This window comes from Aedes albopictus, chromosome 3 (genome assembly GCF_035046485.1).
Source record: "Aedes albopictus strain Foshan chromosome 3, AalbF5, whole genome shotgun sequence".
Lineage (NCBI taxonomy): Eukaryota > Metazoa > Arthropoda > Insecta > Diptera > Culicidae > Aedes > Aedes albopictus.
Genome location: NC_085138.1, coordinates 103,042,447 through 103,062,141, shown reverse-complemented (window position 1 = coordinate 103,062,141; position 19,695 = coordinate 103,042,447). Strand labels below are relative to the sequence as shown.

General features: G+C 42.4%; 1 protein-coding gene across 1 annotated transcript in view; it reads right to left on the bottom strand.

The window, feature by feature from the left end:
• Positions 1-9,844, bottom strand: part of LOC134291701 (conserved oligomeric Golgi complex subunit 2) — a 33,898-nt gene extending 24,054 nt beyond the window's left edge. The window contains exons 1-3 of the mRNA XM_062859810.1: positions 9,603-9,844; positions 9,202-9,534; positions 7,743-9,142 (exon numbers count right to left, since the gene is read on the bottom strand). Of these exons, the coding sequence (XP_062715794.1) occupies positions 7,743-9,142; positions 9,202-9,534; positions 9,603-9,680 (1,811 nt within the window). The 5' untranslated portion in view covers positions 9,681-9,844. The remainder of the gene's footprint in view (positions 1-7,742; positions 9,143-9,201; positions 9,535-9,602) is intronic.
• Positions 9,845-19,695: the final 9,851 nt, after the last annotated feature.

The following is a 19,695-nucleotide window of genomic DNA, read 5'->3' as shown; positions in this document are numbered from 1 at the left end:
TGTATGTGCTATCACAATAGATGTATCTGTTGGAAACCTCAACAGGAAATACGTTTATTGTTCGGTTTATTTACCGCATGATGAACCATCCCCTACGGATGCTTTCAAGCAAGTCATTGCATACTGCACTTCAAAAGGCCTTCCGCTAATTGTTGGTAGTGATGCTAATGCTCACCATATAATCTGGGGCAGCTCAGACATCAATTTGAGAGGCTCCAGTTTGATGGAATACTTGAGTAGTACAGATCTTGGATTACTTAACATAGGCAACCGCCCAACCTTTATGGTATCTGGTAGAGAGGAAGTGTTAGACATAACGCTTTGCTCTAGCAGAATTAGTCATGAGCTGACCAATTGGCATGTGTCAGATGAAGAATCTTTATCTGACCATCGTTACATCTTGTTTGAACATGTGAATGTTACTTCGCAAACTTTGCGTTTCAGGAATCCCCGGTCAACCAACTGGGATCTCTTTACCGATTTGGTTGCAGCCAAATTTCATGGATACTCACCATCAATTGACACTCCAAGTGATTTAGATGATGCCGTTGATACTACAACGGCCTTCATCATGGAAGCTTTTGAAGAAGCCTGCCCTTTGCGGTCTGTGAAGACCACAAGAGGAACCCCTTGGTGGAACTCCGATCTGGCGAAGCTCAGGAAACAATGTAGAAAGAGTTGGAACAGACGACGTTCGGCTGGATCGGAGGCTTTCAGGTCGGCTCGCAAGGCCTACCAGAAAGCTCTTCGGTCTGCTGAACGATCCGGCTGGAAAAACCTTTGTACAAATGTTTCCAGTCTGAGTGAAGCCAGTCGATTGAACAAAATCCTTGCAAAATCTAAGGATTTTCAAGTGAACGAACTTCGTTTGCCAAATGGTGATTTCACTTCCTCTGATGAGGAAGTTTTAGAATGTTTATTCAGTACACACTTCCCCGGATGTGTGGATATTACATCTTCGGATGAACCTGATGTCTTTTCTTGTAGTTATGATTCTTTAGCTTCGGCTCGGAGTATCATAACTTTAGAATCGATTGAATGGGCACTTAATAGCTTTGCTCCTTTCAAATCTCCTGGGGCAGATGGGATTTATCCTATTTTGCTTCAGAAGGGATTTGATCATTTCAAACATGTTTTGAAACAACTACTTGTTTGCAGTTTTGCTACAGGGTATATTCCCAAATCCTGGCGGGATATTACTGTGAAGTTTATTCCGAAAGTGGGTCGCGCGTCGTATGAAGAAGCAAAGAGTTTCAGACCTATCAGTTTGACCTCTTTTCTTCTGAAATGCTTAGAACGCATAGTCGATCATCACATCCGTGATGTTCATCTGGCCAATGTGCCTCTTCATGTGAACCAACATGCTTACCAATCTGGAAAGTCCACTGTGACTCTTTTACACAAAGTTGTTTACGATATCGAGAAGGCATTCGCTCAAAAGCAATCTTGTTTGGGTGTTTTCTTAGATATCGAGGGTGCCTTTGACAACGTGCCTTTCGATGCCATATTGGAAGCCGCACGGGGTCATGGTATATCTCCAATGATTTCCAATTGGATTCACCAAATGCTCAAAAACCGACATCTCTTCTCGACATTGCGTCAAGCGGCGATTAGGAAATTGAGTGTTTGTGGATGCCCCCAAGGGGGAGTCTTATCACCACTTTTATGGAATCTCGTAGCAGATACGCTATTGAGGCAACTCAATAATAGCGGTTTTCCTACTTATGGTTTTGCCGACGACTACCTAACATTGTTAGTCGGTATGTGCATCAGCACCCTTTTCGACCTGATGCAAAACGCTCTTCAGGTAGTTGAGGGTTGGTGTCGCCAATATGGCCTTTCGGTAAATCCGAGTAAAACATCTATTGTTCTTTTCACGGAAAAGCGAAACCGTAATGGTGTTCGAACTTTACGTCTCTTTGATTCTGAAATCAATGTGACTGAACAGGTAAAGTACGTTGGAGTCATTCTTGATTCCAAGCTTTCCTGGACACCTCATGTTGAGTTCAGAATCAAGAAAGCTTGTATGGCCTTCGGGCAATGCCGGCGAACCTTTGGTACAACTTGGGGTCTAAAACCCAAGTATATCAAATGGATCTACACAACTGTTGTTCGGCCAATATTGGCCTATGGATGTCTTGTGTGGTGGCAAAAGGGCGAAGTGAGAACGGTCCAATCAAAGTTAGGCCATCTCCAAAGGATGTGCTTAATGGCGATGTCTGGAGCGTTCTCTTCAACTCCCACGGCAGCGCTCGAAGTTCTCTTTGACGTTGCCCCACTACACATTCATCTCAAACAAGAAGCACTTTCTTGCACTTACCGCCTATGGGTACTCGGTTTACTAGAGGAAACTCCTGTGAACCGCAGTTCAACACACACCTCGTTGTTTCCACTTTTGGTGAATTGGGACAAAGTTGTCCTTGCTCCAAGTGATCTTACAATTGCTTGTAATTTTCCATATAGGACATTTTCCACGAAATTCCCTTTCCGGGAAGAGTGGACATCTGGTTATCTGGAGAGAAGTATTTCAGACGGCATCGTATGTTATACTGATGGCTCCCTTCTCGAAGGTCGAGCAGGTGCTGGTGTTTATTCTCGTGAGCTAAGGCTGTATCAGTCTTATTCACTTGGCAGACACTGCACCGTTTTTCAGGCCGAAATCTTTGCTCTTATGTGCGGAGTGCAATCAGCACTTCAGCAGCACGTAATGGGCAAAGTAATATACTTCTGTTCAGATAGCCAGGCTGCTATTAAAGCACTTGCTTCGGCCAACTCCAGGTCGAAGATAGTTATCGCTTGTCGAACTCAAATTGAGGAGCTGAATTCAGCAAACGCTGTTCACCTTGTATGGGTACCTGGCCATTCTTCCATCGCTGGAAATGAATTGGCTGATGAGTTAGCTCGCACTGGAGCATCACATGACTTCATCGGCCCTGAGCCAGCTATTCCGGTATCCAAGTGTTGGGTGAAGCTTCAGATTGACACCTGGGCTGCCACTCAGCACAAACAATACTGAAATAGTTTGGAGTCATGTCGTCAAACAAAATTGTATTGTACTGAGCCATCTCTAGGGGTGGCAAAGTATCTAACAAATCTGTCAAAGCAGAATTGCAGCATGCTGGTCAAAGCATTGACTGGCCACTGCCGACTCAGTTATCACATGGCGAATATTCAGCAAGCTGATTCATTTGCATGTGATAGCTGTGAATCCGATTATGGAACTTCGTATCATTTAATATGTAACTGTCCAGCTTTTGCGCAATTGCGTTTCCGAGTACTCGGGAAACACTTATTAAGTGAAACTGACTTCAGAAACCTGAATCTTCAGGATGTTCTGTTGTTCTTGACCCGCTGTGGTAAAGAGCTATAGGCTCTCTTTACGCTTTATGCATTATCACAGTGCCCTTCTCAGGGCGCTGTTTGAACCCATTGTGGCACGCTCATGCGTTATTACAGTGTCCTTTTCAGGACGCTATGTGAACCCATTGTGGTACGCTTTTGCGAGTATGACGACCCTATTCCCTTACCTGTCCTTTCCCATGTCCTATCCTTTTTCCTTCCCTTCTCCGTCAGGTAAATGATGAATAGGCTCGTGTTCATGGCGATGGCACAAATTTCCCGAATGGAGGAGAACGTGCCTCTAGAGCCGACCTACTGATACCTGATACCTGATTTACAGTCTTTACCTTCATGTCCATTTAGTGAGCAGTTGTAGCATCGGGTTTGTTCGGATTTACATACCCTCAAGTTATGACCATAACGCAAGCATTTCCGGCAAAACTTAATCGGGAAACAGTAAACCTCAACCTTTCGTGGTACTGTGTACAATACAACTTCTTGTGGTAGTTTTTCCCCTTCCGCGTAGATCTTTACCGAGTACGTAGGCTTAAGCTTGTTTTGAACGAACTTTTGGATTCTTTCGACCTTGGTTATTTTGATTCGTTTGCATTCAAGTTTTTCTAGTATTTCTTGGTCAGAAAACGATGGTGGTACGTCACGGATGACACCAATGATTTCCTGGTACATTTTGGGGACGTAGATCTTGTACTTGTACGTTTCTGTCAGTATTTTGGAGTTGATTAGGTTTTCTGCGTGTCGTGGGTTGTCAAAAGTAATTTTGTAACGGTTGTGTCCAGCGGGTTTGAGTTCCTTGTATTGTGTGATTTTGATGTTTCGGAGTAGTTTCGCTATTTCCATGATGTGTATAGTTTGTATTTTTCGTCGGTCGGTTCCATAATGAACGTTTTGTAGATTTTGTTTTGAATCCATCCATCATCCAGAAAACCATTGGCATCTTTCTTCTTTTTCGATCCCTTGGTCTTTGTATTGTCGGATTTGTTTGAGTCTTTTTCGTTTTTCTTATTCTGTTTTTCATGTCCATTCATGTCTGAATCATTGTTGTCATCAGTTTTTTCGGTCCAGTCATGTTCAAATTCGTATTTGCTCTTGGGAGTGTGTTTGTCCTTTTTCATCTTCTTTTTCTGAAGTTTTCCTTCATCGTCCGAAGATGACTCCATTTTCCTGCGATATGTCATAGAGGCGTCACTAGCCGACTCATAACCTGTACCAGATCCCTCATCATCTATGGAGCCACGAGCCCCATCTTCGTCTTCATCCATTTCCCCTACGGATCTCCAGAGGAGACCGTAGCAGAATCTTCACCTACCTTACTTGTTTCGGATCAAGGAAACCAATAGAGTTCGATTCAATGTCGTGATTCACACACCTTTTCACAATTCACAATAAACAAAATGGCCGAATGAGCACTTTCGATGAAAATCAAAATTTGAGGTTAGAAAATTTTCCTCCGAATTAATCGCGTTTCGCGCACTGATACACTTGGTATACTTTCCAACTGTCTTGCTCGAAGGCTAGAGGGAGAATGTGTTGGAAACTTGAAATATAATGCTGGCAACACACGCTTAGATCAGTTTACCTTTTTTCCAAAAAGTGCACAACCGCAAATATGCGTAAATGATACTCAAATATAGGTTAACAAAACTCAAATATGGGTAATGTGGACACAAATATGAGTAATTGTAACCCAAATATGGGTTAATATTATCTATAAATGAGGTTGTGCACTTTTCCAAAATATGAGTTTTATTTTCCCATATTTGCGTAAAGTTTACGCAAATTTGAATAAAATTTACCCATATTTTAGAAAAATAGGTAAACTGATCTTAGCGTGCAGGTAAAAAATGCATCATTTACTATGACTTTGAACACCTTGGAGCAGGCTGTACACACTTATTTTAGAATTAGCAGTTCGGTACTTCTTTTAACTGGACTTGATTTGTAAATCTCCAAATTAGCGCCAATTCAGTAGTTTTTGCCGAAAATTGCTGTTCTCCGGTAAAATATTTTACTTTTTTACCGATTACTGTAAATTCAACAACTGAATTTCCAGTAATTTGAATGTTTTACTGAACTTAGCAAAAGTCAGTAAACACGAGTACCGAGTTTCAGTAATGTTGATCATTTTACTGACTTTTTTGTCAAAATCAAATAAAAACAACACAGCTCCAGCAAGGAGCTGTCAAATTTCAACAATTGAACCACATTCAAGCAGCAGCAGCGGCGACGGCTACAAAAGCATTGGAATTACAACTTATTTCAATATGGATTAATTTTGCCTGCAGCGCCAGCATAGATTCCGGCCTTCTGGATGCGTCTTTGCCAAGTAAGTAGCAAAAAGTCTGCGACAAATGTGTGCTCACCTCGCAATTGTTTGAACTTCGAGGCTTCCGCCAATGGAAGTCCGAAACATCGTAATGAGAAACGAGCGGGAGGAATCTTGAAAAACGCAACATCGCTCGAAGAACCCTCCTGATTTTGCAATCTAAGCAAATGTTAAAATAAACCTTTTTCACCGCAGTCGCAGATCTTTTAAATTTACGAGGTCAAAGATTCACAAGAAAGGCTAAACGATCCACAATAATAATCAAAAACGCCGAATGAATCAAATGTAACATGTAAAAACAGGCTGCTGGTGCTTTTCTTCGAACTGGGAATCTCGGTAAACTAGAGTAAACAATTATTTAACTGAAGAACCCAGTAAAAGATGCTACTGAAAAAAATACTGACTTATTCGGTAATTTTTTGACAGATCAGCATTTTTTCATTTACTTGCTTTTCGGTAACGGCAAAACTTACTGGGTGTTCAGCAGTTCAAAAACCCAGTAAAAATTTACCGAAGTCGGTAATATCAAAACTAGCTGTGTAAGGGAGGTTATTCCGCGATAATTGCTGACATCACGTTTGTCGCCTTTTTTGTGAATTGGAAACAGAAATGAATGTTTCCAGTTTGATGGAAACTGCTGACATTGGAACGAGAGGTTGAAGAGCCTTGCCAGAGTTTCAATAAAACTGACGGGATACCATTTGGGCCGGCAGAGTATGAAAATTTCAGTTTACGAATCGCTTTTGAAACATCTTCTGCATCAATCCGAAATGTGTTGGAATCCATCTTGCTTTGAATTGCGTGGCAAAAAGATTGCACTTTTCAGCAATCGAGTTGTCTTTTAGCTCTCCAAGGTGCATTAAAGTAGGAAGTCCGTCTTCGTTTCGTTTGGATTTAATGAAGTTTCAGAACTGCTTCGGATTTTGGCGTAGATTGCGCTGGGTGCTTTAGATATACCGAGTATACAGGACCTTGTTGTAAACACTATACTCCCGTAGTGCACCAGAACGACGACGCTTCAGTAACCAGATTGGCTTTGGAGGAGGTCTGGCCAGAGAAACATGGGAGGCAACTATATCGCTGACGACATTGGTGCCAAGCAAGTGACGCTATACTGCCCCCACTCGCATAACAGTCCCATTTGACATTCCATCACTTTTGAGTTAACGTTATGAATAGTCATCATTTTTTATGTACTTCCAGAAACAACAATAAAAATTACGAATTTGTATGTCAATGTGTGAAAAAAATACCAAGTTATGAGCGTCCCATATCAAAAGTACCCGCATAACAGTCCCATCATGGATTTTTGTGTTACGCAACACAAAACTGAACAACTTTGTAGTGATTGTAATATTTTTTTTGCAATTTCTCATCGTAATAGGCTGTTTTACCTTACGCAAATCTGACAGGAAAAGGCCTACTTTCCCACACCAAATTAACAGTGCTGTAATGGTTCATTACAGCACTTATTTGCGTTGCGTAATGAATCATTACAGCACTGTTTTGCAGTTTTGGTCAACTTCTTGATGCTTTCTGGACGCAGTTATGGAAAATTGTGACAACTGCACAGTATAACCTGTTATGATCAGATTTTCTTAAACATGGCTATGAACATCAGTGTGCAGTTTAATGAAAAAGTTTTGTTTTAAACTATCCTCAAGGGTAATTTATGAAATTGCAAAAAACGTTGTACGCAACTCGGTGCAGAACTCGATTTTTTCAGCACTCGTCGTAATTATCCAACTCGGCAAGCCTCGTTGGATAAATGTACGACTCGTGCTGTAAAAATCGTCATTCTGCACCTTGTTGAGTAAACTACTATTACAGTTATATATTCATGTGCAAAGCAATCTGTGAAAGTTTCGAGATGATCGAAATATTTTTCAAATTTTGGCGATTTTTCAAAGTTTTATATGGAAACAAGTTTTCAAACTTCAAATGTCGTTTTCTCAATTCCTACTTTTTGCAAATGGGACTGTTATGCGAGTGGGGGCAGTATACGCCCTAGAAATCTTTTCATGGATTAAGACAGAAAGGTAAAGAATTAGATACTCACTTCAACGTCAGAAAGGTGAACACATTGGCAAGAAACTCCTTCAGCCGTTCGTCGCCGCCGACCATGCCGTGGTAACGCTCGCGAAATTCCCGACTCGGCTGCACCAGCAGTTCCATATACTGACAGCAGCGGCTCGGCACATCCCGGTTCGTCTTCCGGTAGAGGCGCGGGATGTCGCTGACCTGTTTGATGTGCGGAATACTCGCTTGGACCAGCTCCTGGACGATCAGGGTTTGCAGGCGGTTCAGTTTGGTGGTCAGCGTTGATCGGTTGTCGAAGAAGGCTTCGTCTAGCTGGGGAGGAGTTAGGGCTAAACTGACGGGGGCTTTCTCCAGGACTAGGGTCACAATCTGTGGGATCTTCTTCGAGAGGTTGCTTATGTCGGAGAAAAGTGTGGCCAGCAGTTTGAGTTTCAGGGATGGCGTTTGGGAATCTGTAGAAGCAGGGAAGTTGAAGGCAATGGCCGAGTCTACCCAGGTGGTAGTTCGGGACAGTAACTGCAATGTCAATTTGAAGAATCTATGGAACAACTGTGGCAGATAGATTCCCTCTTGCCAGCAGTTGGAAATGCACGTCAGAGCGATGGAGAATTGCACAAGATTAAACTGGCTGGCGCTGATCTGCTGTTCGGCAAACTTTGTGGCCTCCAGATCACGACTGCAAGCTTTCTCCAAATTGGAGCCAATCTCCTGGAAACGGATCTGGAAGTACACCGGAAGGTTCCATCGGACTTGAAAGCTTTTGTACTGGGAATGTGCTTTAAACGCCACTATTTCCGTCGGATCCTCGATGATTTGCTCAATCCGCTCCAGGAATTCTAGAGTACACTTATACTTCTGATAGAAAGCTTCCGGATTCCCCGGAGCGAAAATCGATGACATGTTCGTTTCCATCCGCCGCTCCACCTCGGTCCAAAAGCTGTTCACAATAAAGTTGTATCCCTTCACTTTGCCGTTTTTCTTCGTCAGCGTCAGCAAATTTTTCATGTGCAACGATACAAAATCCAGAATTTGGTTGTAAATCCCGGTCAATCCTTGGGGAGAATTTTGCAGACTACTCTCGGACACAACTCGACTCATGTAGGGCGAAACGATTTCCCCTTTGAAAACTTCTTCCGCCGTTCGACATTCATCCAAGGTGCAGTAAATCCTCAAGCACCTTTCCAGCCCGTCCACGTTCTTCTGTTCCAGGGTTCTCAAGAAATACGTCTTCAACTGGTCCAGTAAACTGTGTTTCATTTGTTCCGAATGCCGTTGTTGCTCGTCATTTAAAAACTCCCTACAAAACTTGATGTTAAACTGCAGCTGAATCGATTCCAGTGCAGCCCGTTCTAGCAATGTCGGATTTACACCTTCGCCCGGCTTCAGCAAATTTTCCAGCTTGACTAAAGCTCCTTGAACCTGTAAAGATCATAGAGGGTAAGGATAAGAACCAATACTGTCAAACAACCCATACGTACCTTCCCCAAGCTTTGCAAGCTCTTCTTGTGCCCTCGAAGTGACTTCTTCTGCTCCAAGCAATCCGATATGTCCCGCATCGTTCCCTCCAGGGCTTCCTTCACCGCCATTATCTCATCCCGGAGTTTTTCCAACGGGCTCCCGATTCCGCTTATCTGCTGATCCAGCCCGATCAGATTCGCCGATAGATTTACAAAGTCCGCATAATCCTGGTTGATCAGCTCGATCATTGCCGATCGCAGCACCTTCAGATACACTCCCAAATCATCGCGGATGATCTCCAAACTACCGGCGTTACGGTTTTCGTGCAGGAACTCGTCCACGGAAAAGGTTTTCTGAAAATCGCAAAAATCCTCTTGATCCAGAGGGCTTGATTGAACCCGACCCATCGGCGAAATCTCACCTTCATAAACTCGTTCTTGTCGAAGCACAAATCGGCCGGACCGGCCGGTAAACTAAACAGTTCCCGTGCACTTGACATCGCTCTTCAATATTCAGTATATTTCCCAGCACTTGTTGGATAGTTTTACCAATTAATTTAGCATTATTACGTGTGTGCAAAATTTTCTTCCTGATTAGAACGACAAAATTCGGGAACGACGATTGCACTTTTTCTGTTTTGACACCTTGACACATCACCGTCATCGAAAAGTGCATTTGCTTGCATCCTCGCCAATCATCGGCACACGCTCAAATCGGTCCACTCAGAAATGTGTAATGATCACTCATTTGTGCATATTTTCCAGACCACACTAAATTTGTGCAAAGTGACCTTACACATTTTTGTGTTGACGCCTGCGAATCGAAACGGTCTGTGTAACTGTCACACATCGAAGCGTTTGCAGGCTGATTTCAAGAATGTGTGAGAGTTACACATTGAGAAAACGCTTCCCTTATTGCTTCAAAAATATGTTAAAGCATTATTAAAATTGATTTTAAAGCTCGTTGCGGAGCTCGCGAATGCCGAAAATTATCGCTTCCTTGCGGCCTCCACCAAACCGGATCAGAACCGAATGCAAATTTGCAAAGTTCTAATCCGCAATTTGCTAATCCGCTTCGCCGGAAAGGTCGTTAACCAAAATCAGAAAGAAGTGATAATCTAGCAGCACATAACACTTGAAGACATACTTTTTGGCTAATTGGTTCGCAATTTATCCACAAATAATGATTTTACACGATTTAGCACAAAAAAGTTGTGCCTTTACTGCTGAGAAGCCAAGAAACATCTCGTCAGCGTTCGACAACAATGGCCACAATGGCAGTTATTTCAGCGTGTATCGGGTGCAAGTGCTAGTGTGCGCGTCATGACGCTTATGCGGGATAGACAAATGTGAGTATCGAGGCATATGTATGTGTATTGGTTCTAGGAAAGCTGTGCTGTGCTATATGCCGAGGTGCTTTCGTGCTGGGAGTCAGTTGGTAGGTGACCGCGGACGTGAAAGGTTGTCCCGTTACTCGCGTGTGGATATTCCCAGTTCGGCCGATTCAGTGCAGAAGTTCGGCCGGTGAACACGGTCTGAGACGCAGTCGATACAAAATGGCGACAATGAAAATCGGTGAGCAGAGAGTGTAATCTAAATTTTAGTATTATTTCGGAAAAATCATTCTTGCGTTTTGACTCGGCCACGAAATAAATTTGTAAAACAAAAGTTTTCGGAAGAAATTACTGGTAAAGAATTTATCAAAGAACGCGTGCAGGAAACTAGACATGAAGATGAGAATGGCAGCCATTTTTTTTTTCGAGTGTAACTGAGCGAAGGAGGAAAAGGTTCCTCGTTTCTTTGTGTGTGATCGGTTGCGTGGAGTACAATACTGTGACTTTTGTACACATATTACTAGACCTGGATTGATGTAGTCTTCGTGAAAAGTTAAGTTGCATTGCGATGCAGTGTTGTTTCGTACAACAGGATTCCTTCGTGCTTGAAAGAGATGTTTCTTCGTGTATATTATGATGGCGGAAGAAAGCATTTTTCTGTTTTGACGTTTTGTTTCGTACAAGTTGTTTGTTTTCGTTCCTGCGTGGAAAAGTCTCCGCGACAAGTCGTGTGGCTTGAGGCATTATGTTGTTTCGTACAACAAGATTCGGATTTGGATGGATCTTTGTGAAGGTGATGGCAGTAGAAAATGGTTGGGTGTTTTGTTCCGTACAAAAGTGTTGGTTTTTTTTCGTAGAAAAGTGGCGTTCATTTTCCGCGATATCAGAATACACTTTTGCATGAAAGAGAAGATCTGCGTGAATGAGATGGTAGAACAAAGCGTAATTCTGCATTATGATTTGTTTCGTACAACAACTTTGTAGTTTTTCTGCGTGAACGTCAATGCATTTGTTTGGCACTGTGATGGTAAAATAGGCGGCTTCGTGATGTGTAATGCCCAACAAGCACGCCAACAAGTATATTTGTATGAGAAATAAATAAAGTGATTCTAGAGTGTGGTCTAATTACGACATGTGTGGCATCACAAATATACGAGCGGCGAGTGAATAACATCATGAAAATTTAATGGTGTAACGATGTTCTATGTATTAGGGTCAGTTGTTTATGATGATGCATACATGAGCATGATAATGTTAACGTAGACTGTAACTAAGTATGAGACTGAGATCGGTTTAAGCATTGCCAGTTTTTTTTCTTTCAATACTATAGCAAAAGGCAGTCGACTAATTCTAGATTGAGTTTAAATAAGGGCGAAAGTAACATGAGAGAGTTCTCTTCATCGACTCTCTCTTCTGCAAATTAAAGTGACAAGATGCAAATTCAATCGAACTTGTTTACATCTAGACGCTAGATTGCCTCGCAACCTAGCGATTTATGACCAAAAAGTGCAACCATACTTGCATCTTGTCACTTTAATTTGAAGAAGAGAAAGTCGATGAAGAGAACTTGCAAATGTTACTTTCGCCCTTATTTAAACTCAATCTAGAATTGTTCTTTTTATTGTGTTTTGTTCTTCGTGAAAACAGATGCTGCAGCCATGCCGGCTTTCAAGGTCGGTTCGGATCCTAGAAATGAATGGCTTAGGTGGCGGAAAGCATTTGAACGGTTCGTTGTTGCGAACGGCGTGGAAGATGATGAGAACAAATACAACTTGCTACTAGTGCTAGGTGGGCTTGAACTTCAGACGTACTATGATAAAATCGATAAGTCTCATGTGGGCATCCCATGTGCAGATGGAAGTTCAGACGTGATCATACTCAAGTATGAATCAGCTGTTCTGTCGCTTGAGAAACACTTCGCACCTCAGCTGAATAAACGTTTCGAGAGGCACATGTTCCGAGCGTTAAAGCAGGAAGTTGGGGAGAGTTTCGAGGATTTCGTGTTCCGGCTGAGGGAACAGGCTAACCGATGCAAATTTGTCGACGTCGACGACATGATCGTAGACCAAATCATTGAAGGCTGTGGCTCAATGGAGCTAAGGAAGAAGTTGCTGACGGAGGAAAAAAATCTCTCGGAAGCACTAATGATAGGCCGAACAATCGAGAATGTGCAGAAACAAACCAAACAGTACAACAATCCTGTTTCGTCTGGTTTGGAAGGAACGATGGTTCAGAAAGTTGTTGACAGGCAGATGGCTTCAACATCAAGCAGGCCATTTATGAACAACCCAAGGAAATGCTACAACTGTGGACGATATGGTCACATCGCGAAGGATATTCAAAAATGCATTGCGAGGGATGCGAAGTGCCACAACTGTGGAACGAAAGGCCATTTCAAAATATGTTGCCAGAAAAGGAAATCGACGGAACCACGGGAGCAATCGTACCCTAAACGTAGAATCCAGGCAGTTGTTGAGACACTGTCAGAACCAAGCCACGATAAGGGTGTTTTCCACGTTAACCACGATAGCGACAACGATGTTTCCGAGATTCTTACATTCTATGTTGGGGGCGTACGAACTACAATGGTGGTAGATTCTGGATCCCCGGCAAACATCATGCAAGAATGTACATACCAGCGGCTTAAACAATCAGGAGCAACGATTCTGAATGAGAGAGATGCTGCGGAGGATAACCACAGATTCGAAGCTTTCGCGTCGGCTGATAAGATCGTTTTTTCAACGGCTTTCGAAGCGGAGATCAAGACCCCAGAGGATACAAATGGAGTATGGGCTCATTTTCTTGTGGCACCCACAGGACAGACCAATCTGTTGAGCAAAGCAACGGCCTTTGCACTTGGCGTACTGAAGATTGGATATAACATCAACAAGATCAACGACGTTGGCCAGGACTCCATTCAGGAATTCCCGAAGATCCCAAACGTGAATCTGAAAATTCAGATCGACCCAGATGTTCCTCCAGTAGCCCAAGCAGCTCGGAGACTTCCGATTGCGATGGAAGCGGATGTTGAGAAGGTAAGTAATTGATGGAGAAAGGAAAATATCATATAAATAAAAAAAATAAAAATCAAACAGGTCATCCAGGAGTTGTTGGACAAAGGTATAATTGAACGATCGGACGGTCCGCTGACCTGGGTTTCCCCATTGGTGCCAGTTCGTAAAAATGACGGAAAAATTAGGCTTTGTGTTGATATGAGAGAAGCAAATCGTGCCGTACAAAAAGAGAATTACCCCATGCCTAACATTGACGCAGCAATTGCGTCGATTCATAAAGTTTCAAAACTTTCCAAAATTGATTTAGAATCTGCCTATTACCATTTCGAGTTGGACCCTCAAAGTCGAGACATAACGACATTCGCTTCCAGAAGTGGAGTTTACAGATTCAAACGACTCATGTTCGGAATCAAGTCCGCTCCTGAGTTATTCCAAAGAGCTATGGAAAATTTATTTCGGGGCATTAAGGGATTGGTAGTATTCATGGACGACTTCCTTATCCACGGGGAAACAGACGAAGAACATGACCAAACGCTGCAGGAAGTTATGAAACGACTGAACGATTTGAACTTGAAGATCAACGAACAAAAGTCACTGTTTGGCGTTGATAAAGTGACGTTTCTTGGCCATGTCATGTCAACTGACGGTGTAAGGCCAACTGACGATAAAATCCAAGCAATATTAGACCTTCGACCACCCAAGACTCCGACGGAGCTGAAATCGCTTATGGGGATGATTAACTTCGTAGGCAAATTCATCCCTAATCTTGCTTCTCTGACGGCAAACATCCGACAGCTTATGACAAAAAATGTTCGCTTTGATTGGCAGCAAGTACATAGCAATGAGCTAAACAAAATCAAAGAGGTTTTGTGTAAAGCCGGGTCTCTAGGATTTTACGATCCGAGAGACGAGACGATGTTGATTACGGACGCAAGCCCAGTAGGTGTTGGTGCTATCCTATTACAAGTGAAAAATGGGATCTCTCGAGCTGTGTACTGTGCATCGAAAAGTCTAGCTGCACATGAAAGGAAATACTGTCAAACAGAGAAGGAATGTTTCGCAATGGTATGGGCTATGGAAAAGTTCTACATGAACTTGTACGGAAAACGATTCACCCTGATTACAGACTGTAAGCCATTACAGTATCTGTTCAATCGCGTTCGATCGAAACCTTCAGCAAGGATCGAAAGATGGGTGCTCCGCCTGCAGGCATTTGATTTCGAAGTAAAATATCAACCCGGGGAAAACAACATGGCGGACGCATTTTCACGGATGGCTATAGTAGATGTGGGAAATACAGAGGACGCTGATGTAATCAGTTGGTTGGTAAAAGAAATTTTGCCATCAGCCTTAACTCTGAAAGAAATTGAAAAGGAGAGCCTACAGGATGATAATTTGAGTTTGATTCGAGATGCTATTTCTTCGGGAGTGTGGGACAGCGTTCCTGTACAGTACAAAGCAGCCACAATAAAAGACGACCTGATTGAGTTCGAGGGTTTGGTACTGAGAGGAGACAGAATCGTTATGCCAAGCAGTTTACAGGAAAAAATCGTTCAGCTTGCCCACTTAGGCCATCAGGGTAGTACGGGGATGAAGGCTCATCTTAGATCTAAAGTCTGGTTCCCAGAAATGGACAAAATGATCGAAAATGTTGTGAATAACTGCAAGCCATGCAAAATGACCTCGGTACCCGATAGACCGAATCCCATTGTCCGCCGAACACCTACAAAGCCCTGGCAGGATCTGGCAATGGATTTCAAAGAAGGGCTACCTTCTGGGAAATCTATGTTAGTAGTTGTTTGCTACACCAGCAGATTTATTCAAATAGAGCCAATGAAGCCTGCAACCTCTCAACGGGTCATCAGCGCTTTATTGAAAATGTTTGCTAGTTTCGGAGTACCTCGTTCGATAACGGCAGACAATGGGCCGCAATTCCGGTCTGTTGAAATGAAACAGTTCTGCAAAAGCTACGGTATCCATCTAAACCTCTCCACTCCGTACTGGCCTGAGCAGAATGGAGCAGCAGAGCGTCAAATGAGAAATCTGGGCAAACGTGTGAAAATCAGTATGATCCAGGGCACGGACTGGGAAGCTGACTTGCTAGATTATTTGCTGATGTATCATTCTACACCGCAGGAAACAACGGGAGTTTCACCGGGCCAAATGATGTTTGGCCGCGAGCTGAGAAACGCTGTACCAGCAGTGAACCAGTCGACTGCCCTAAATTGGGAAGAAGCTAAGGATCGCGATATGATTTTTAAGGAAAAACACAAGCAACGTAGTGACGAACGCCGTGCCGCGAAGAACCATTCGCTGCAACAAGGGGACACCGTCATAATGAAAAACCTGAAAGGGGGTGCGCTAGAACCGCGTTTTGGAGCGGAAGAGTTCGAGATCATTGGTATAAACGGAGGGGAAATACAGATACGATCTAAGGAAACCGGAAGTATTTATAGTCGGAACAGCAGTCATTTGAAGAAGATTAGTAGAGAAAATGTAGTGTTAAGTGATCAGGGTGAACAAAAATCAAAGGAAGAAGGAGGAGAGAAGAGAGAGCAGGAAGATAAACAAAATACTATGAAAAAGCGTAAGGTTCAGGTACCTAAGAGGTATGATGATTTTGTATTCTAAGTCGTTCCTAGATTCAAACCGGATTCAAATATAATGTAAAGTTGAAAAAATATGTATGTTTCTTTTGTCAAAATGAAGGAGAGATGTATCGGGTGCAAGTGCTAGTGTGCGCGTCATGACGCTTATGCGGGATAGATAAATGTGAGTATCGAGGCATATGTATGTGTATTGGTTCTAGGAAAGCTGTGCTATATGCCGAGGTGCTTTCGTGCTGGGAGTCAGTTGGTAGGTGACCGCGGACGTGAAAGGTTGTCCCGTTACTCGCGTGTGGATATTCCCAGTTCGGCCGATTCAGTGCAGAAGTTCGGCCGGTGAACACGGTCTGAGACGCAGTCGATACACAGCGGAGTAAACAAACATTTCTTTCTCCAAGCGTTTGTCAACCGCAGTTGGCTTGCACAAAAATGTGTAAGGTGCCTTCAACTCATAGCATGAGCTTGTCTTACACATTTTTTTCACACATTCTGCCGCCTTTGCAAGCGATGACGGAAAGTGTGTAAGGGTTACTCATGCACTGTGCAGAATTATTTAAGCGTGAGGGTCTGTTCTTATGTCGTTTTCGTTTTTGCGGTGGTGCTACACCGGTGTAGCACTTTTGCACCGAAATTGTTCGTTTTTGATTTTCGTGCTACACCCGTGCAGCACTTTTTCTGCACCGCGCATGATAGTGTAGCACTCAAAAAATCGGGAGTGTAGCTGGTGCACACCGTGTCCACCAATCAGCGTTTGCAAAGTTGTCAATATTTTGGTGTTTATACACGCACACCAATGCAACTGCACCGAAAATGTTCGTTTATTCAGCAAAAAGTGTAGCACGAAGCGGTGTAGCACCGCCGCAAAAACGAAAACGACATTGAATATGTCGTTTTCGTTTTCGCGGCGATGCTACACCGCTTCGTGCTACACTTATTGCTGAATAAACAAACATTTTCGGTGCAGTTGCATGCTGCCGTAATTCTGCAAAGTGACGTAAGCGACATTGATAGTTTTGGCCCATTTTTTAGTTATTATGCATAAAACTCTTGCTCATCCTCTAAGTTTCTTTCCATTGATGATAGATTACGACTAGATCTTACATTCTAATACAGCAGGCATACCACAGTGTTATTTTTACTCCAGATATTATATATAATATACCGAAAAATATCGGCATTTTGAATGGCGCTTACGTCACTTTGCAGAATTACGGCAGCATGGGTGTGCGTGTAAAACACCAAAATATTGACAACTTTGCAAACGCTCATTGGTGGACACGGTGTACACCAGCTACACTCCCGATTTTTTGAGTGCTACACTACACTGCAAAAACTACAAATATTTATTTTATGTGAAAATACACATCGATCCAACTGACCTTCCCACACATAAATTTTATTACCTAAACTATAACCAAGATATTTGTTGTTTATGCTCTAGATTAGTTTCACAAATACTTGGTATGTGTGAACACCCATAGCAAAAAAATATGTGAGTATACACATAATACCAATGCTTAGCGTCTGTGTCAGCCGTCGTCGACGCGCAAAGTGAGAAAATGGCGACTGAAACGCGTTTGCAAAAAATTGTGCTGCAGGATTTGCAGCTCTCAGTGGAGATATTGTACCAGAATCATCGCGGCTACATTCTCGGTAGCATGGAATACTCATCATTAATCGCTTCAAACTGAAAAATCTTTGGAAACTAAGGTCAAGAGAGCGCAATTTAGAACTTTATTTGGAGTTGCAAAGTTGACCGATTGGTCACTTTCTGGTGGTAAACAATCGACTAACTTTTCAGTGCAATGGATGTTTGGCTCTTTCTTAAATAGCTTGTGGCTTTGTTTCGAAATCATTTCAACGATTTTAACTGGTTTAAGAATGCTTTATTCCCGGTAAAAACCATTTCAGTACATCTATTGTTTCTATTTGCCATTCTCTACTGTTTTTATGTGTAGTCACACATCAAAACGATGTATACCAATAAACAATTCGTTATGTTTGTCACACATAAACATCATTTGTCCAGACAAATTGCAAAAATACATGTGTACGAAACATAAAATAAATATTTGCAGTTTTTGCAGTGTAGGGTAACGGTCGAATTTTGGACCCCTGAAGGACATTACTTTTAATTTAAGCTAAAATCAAACAGATTTAGAGGGTGTTACACATAATGATGATGTTCACGCTCAAATCGGTCCACTCAGAAATGTGTAATGATCACTCATTTGTGCATATTTTCCAGACCACACAAAATTTGTGCAAAGTGACCTTACACATTTTTGTGTTGACGCCTGCGAATCGAAACGGTCTGTGTAACTGTCACACATCGAAGCGTTTGCAGGCTGATTTGAAGAATGTGTGAGAGTTACACATTGAGAAAACGCTTCCCTTATTGCTTCAAAAATATGTTAAAGCGATATTAAAATTGATTTTAAAGCTCGCTGCGGAGTTCGCGAATGCCGAAAAGAATCGCTTCCTTGCGGCCTCCACCAAACCGGATCAGAACCGAATGCAAATTTGCAAAGTGCTAATCCGCAATTTGATAATCCGCTTCGCCGTAAAGGTAGTTAACCAAAATCAGAAAGAAGTGATAATCTAGCAGCACATAACACAGTAAGACATACTTTTTGGCTAATTGCCCGCATAATCGCTAACTGTAAATGCAATGTTTATTATACTGTAGATGACTATTACAAATGGACATTGACCTGTTTCACAGACTATCCGAGATAACAGTAAGATAACCATTCCATGTACAGATTTGCCAGTTTGACAAATGGTAATCCGCCAAATTACAGTATGTGGAATAGGCGGTTAAGATAGGTTACCATAAAAAATCGCTCGTTTTCTCGAACAAAATTTTCGCAATACAGTAAAGGATACGGTCAATATACTATCCAGTTTTTGAGACAATCCACAGCATAGCAAATGGTTAAAGAACAGTTTAACAATAAATCTAGAAGAAAACGAACAATGTATGTGTTGTTATTGATTTATGGTTTTCCATGGTATTTTAAGCATATGGCATGTGGTTCAACTGCATTTTAACCGTTTATAAATAAAAAGGGGGTTACGCGTTCACCAAAGATTTTTTTTATTCAATAAATATTCTCCTCCAATCTCGCCTCCAATTTATATGTCCAAGATGCTTTAAATCTAATAACCACACTTTCAATCTAAAAATATTTTTTTGAAAGATTTCCATGCGTCATACCGAGTATCGCAACCTGCATAGATGGAGGAGCATCTCGGGTCATCGGATGAGCTGGGTTGTCGACGTCTGCTTAAATTCCTCGACTTGCGACGTGTTCCATCCTGGGCCCGGTAGCACCCACGGCGACTGAAACTCACTTTAGTTTTTCCTCCGGTGAATCCGGCTATTTAGTCGCAAGGGGCACACACAATTCCCGCCCGTAGCAGTACGAATCCTTCTCGGCACACTCAAGTTCGCGTCGAGTTCGCGAATTCTGCAAAATTCCAAACATCCGATTAGATATGGCACAAAAAAAACAAATGTATAAATTATGTAAAACTTACCTATGTTTCATCCAGACT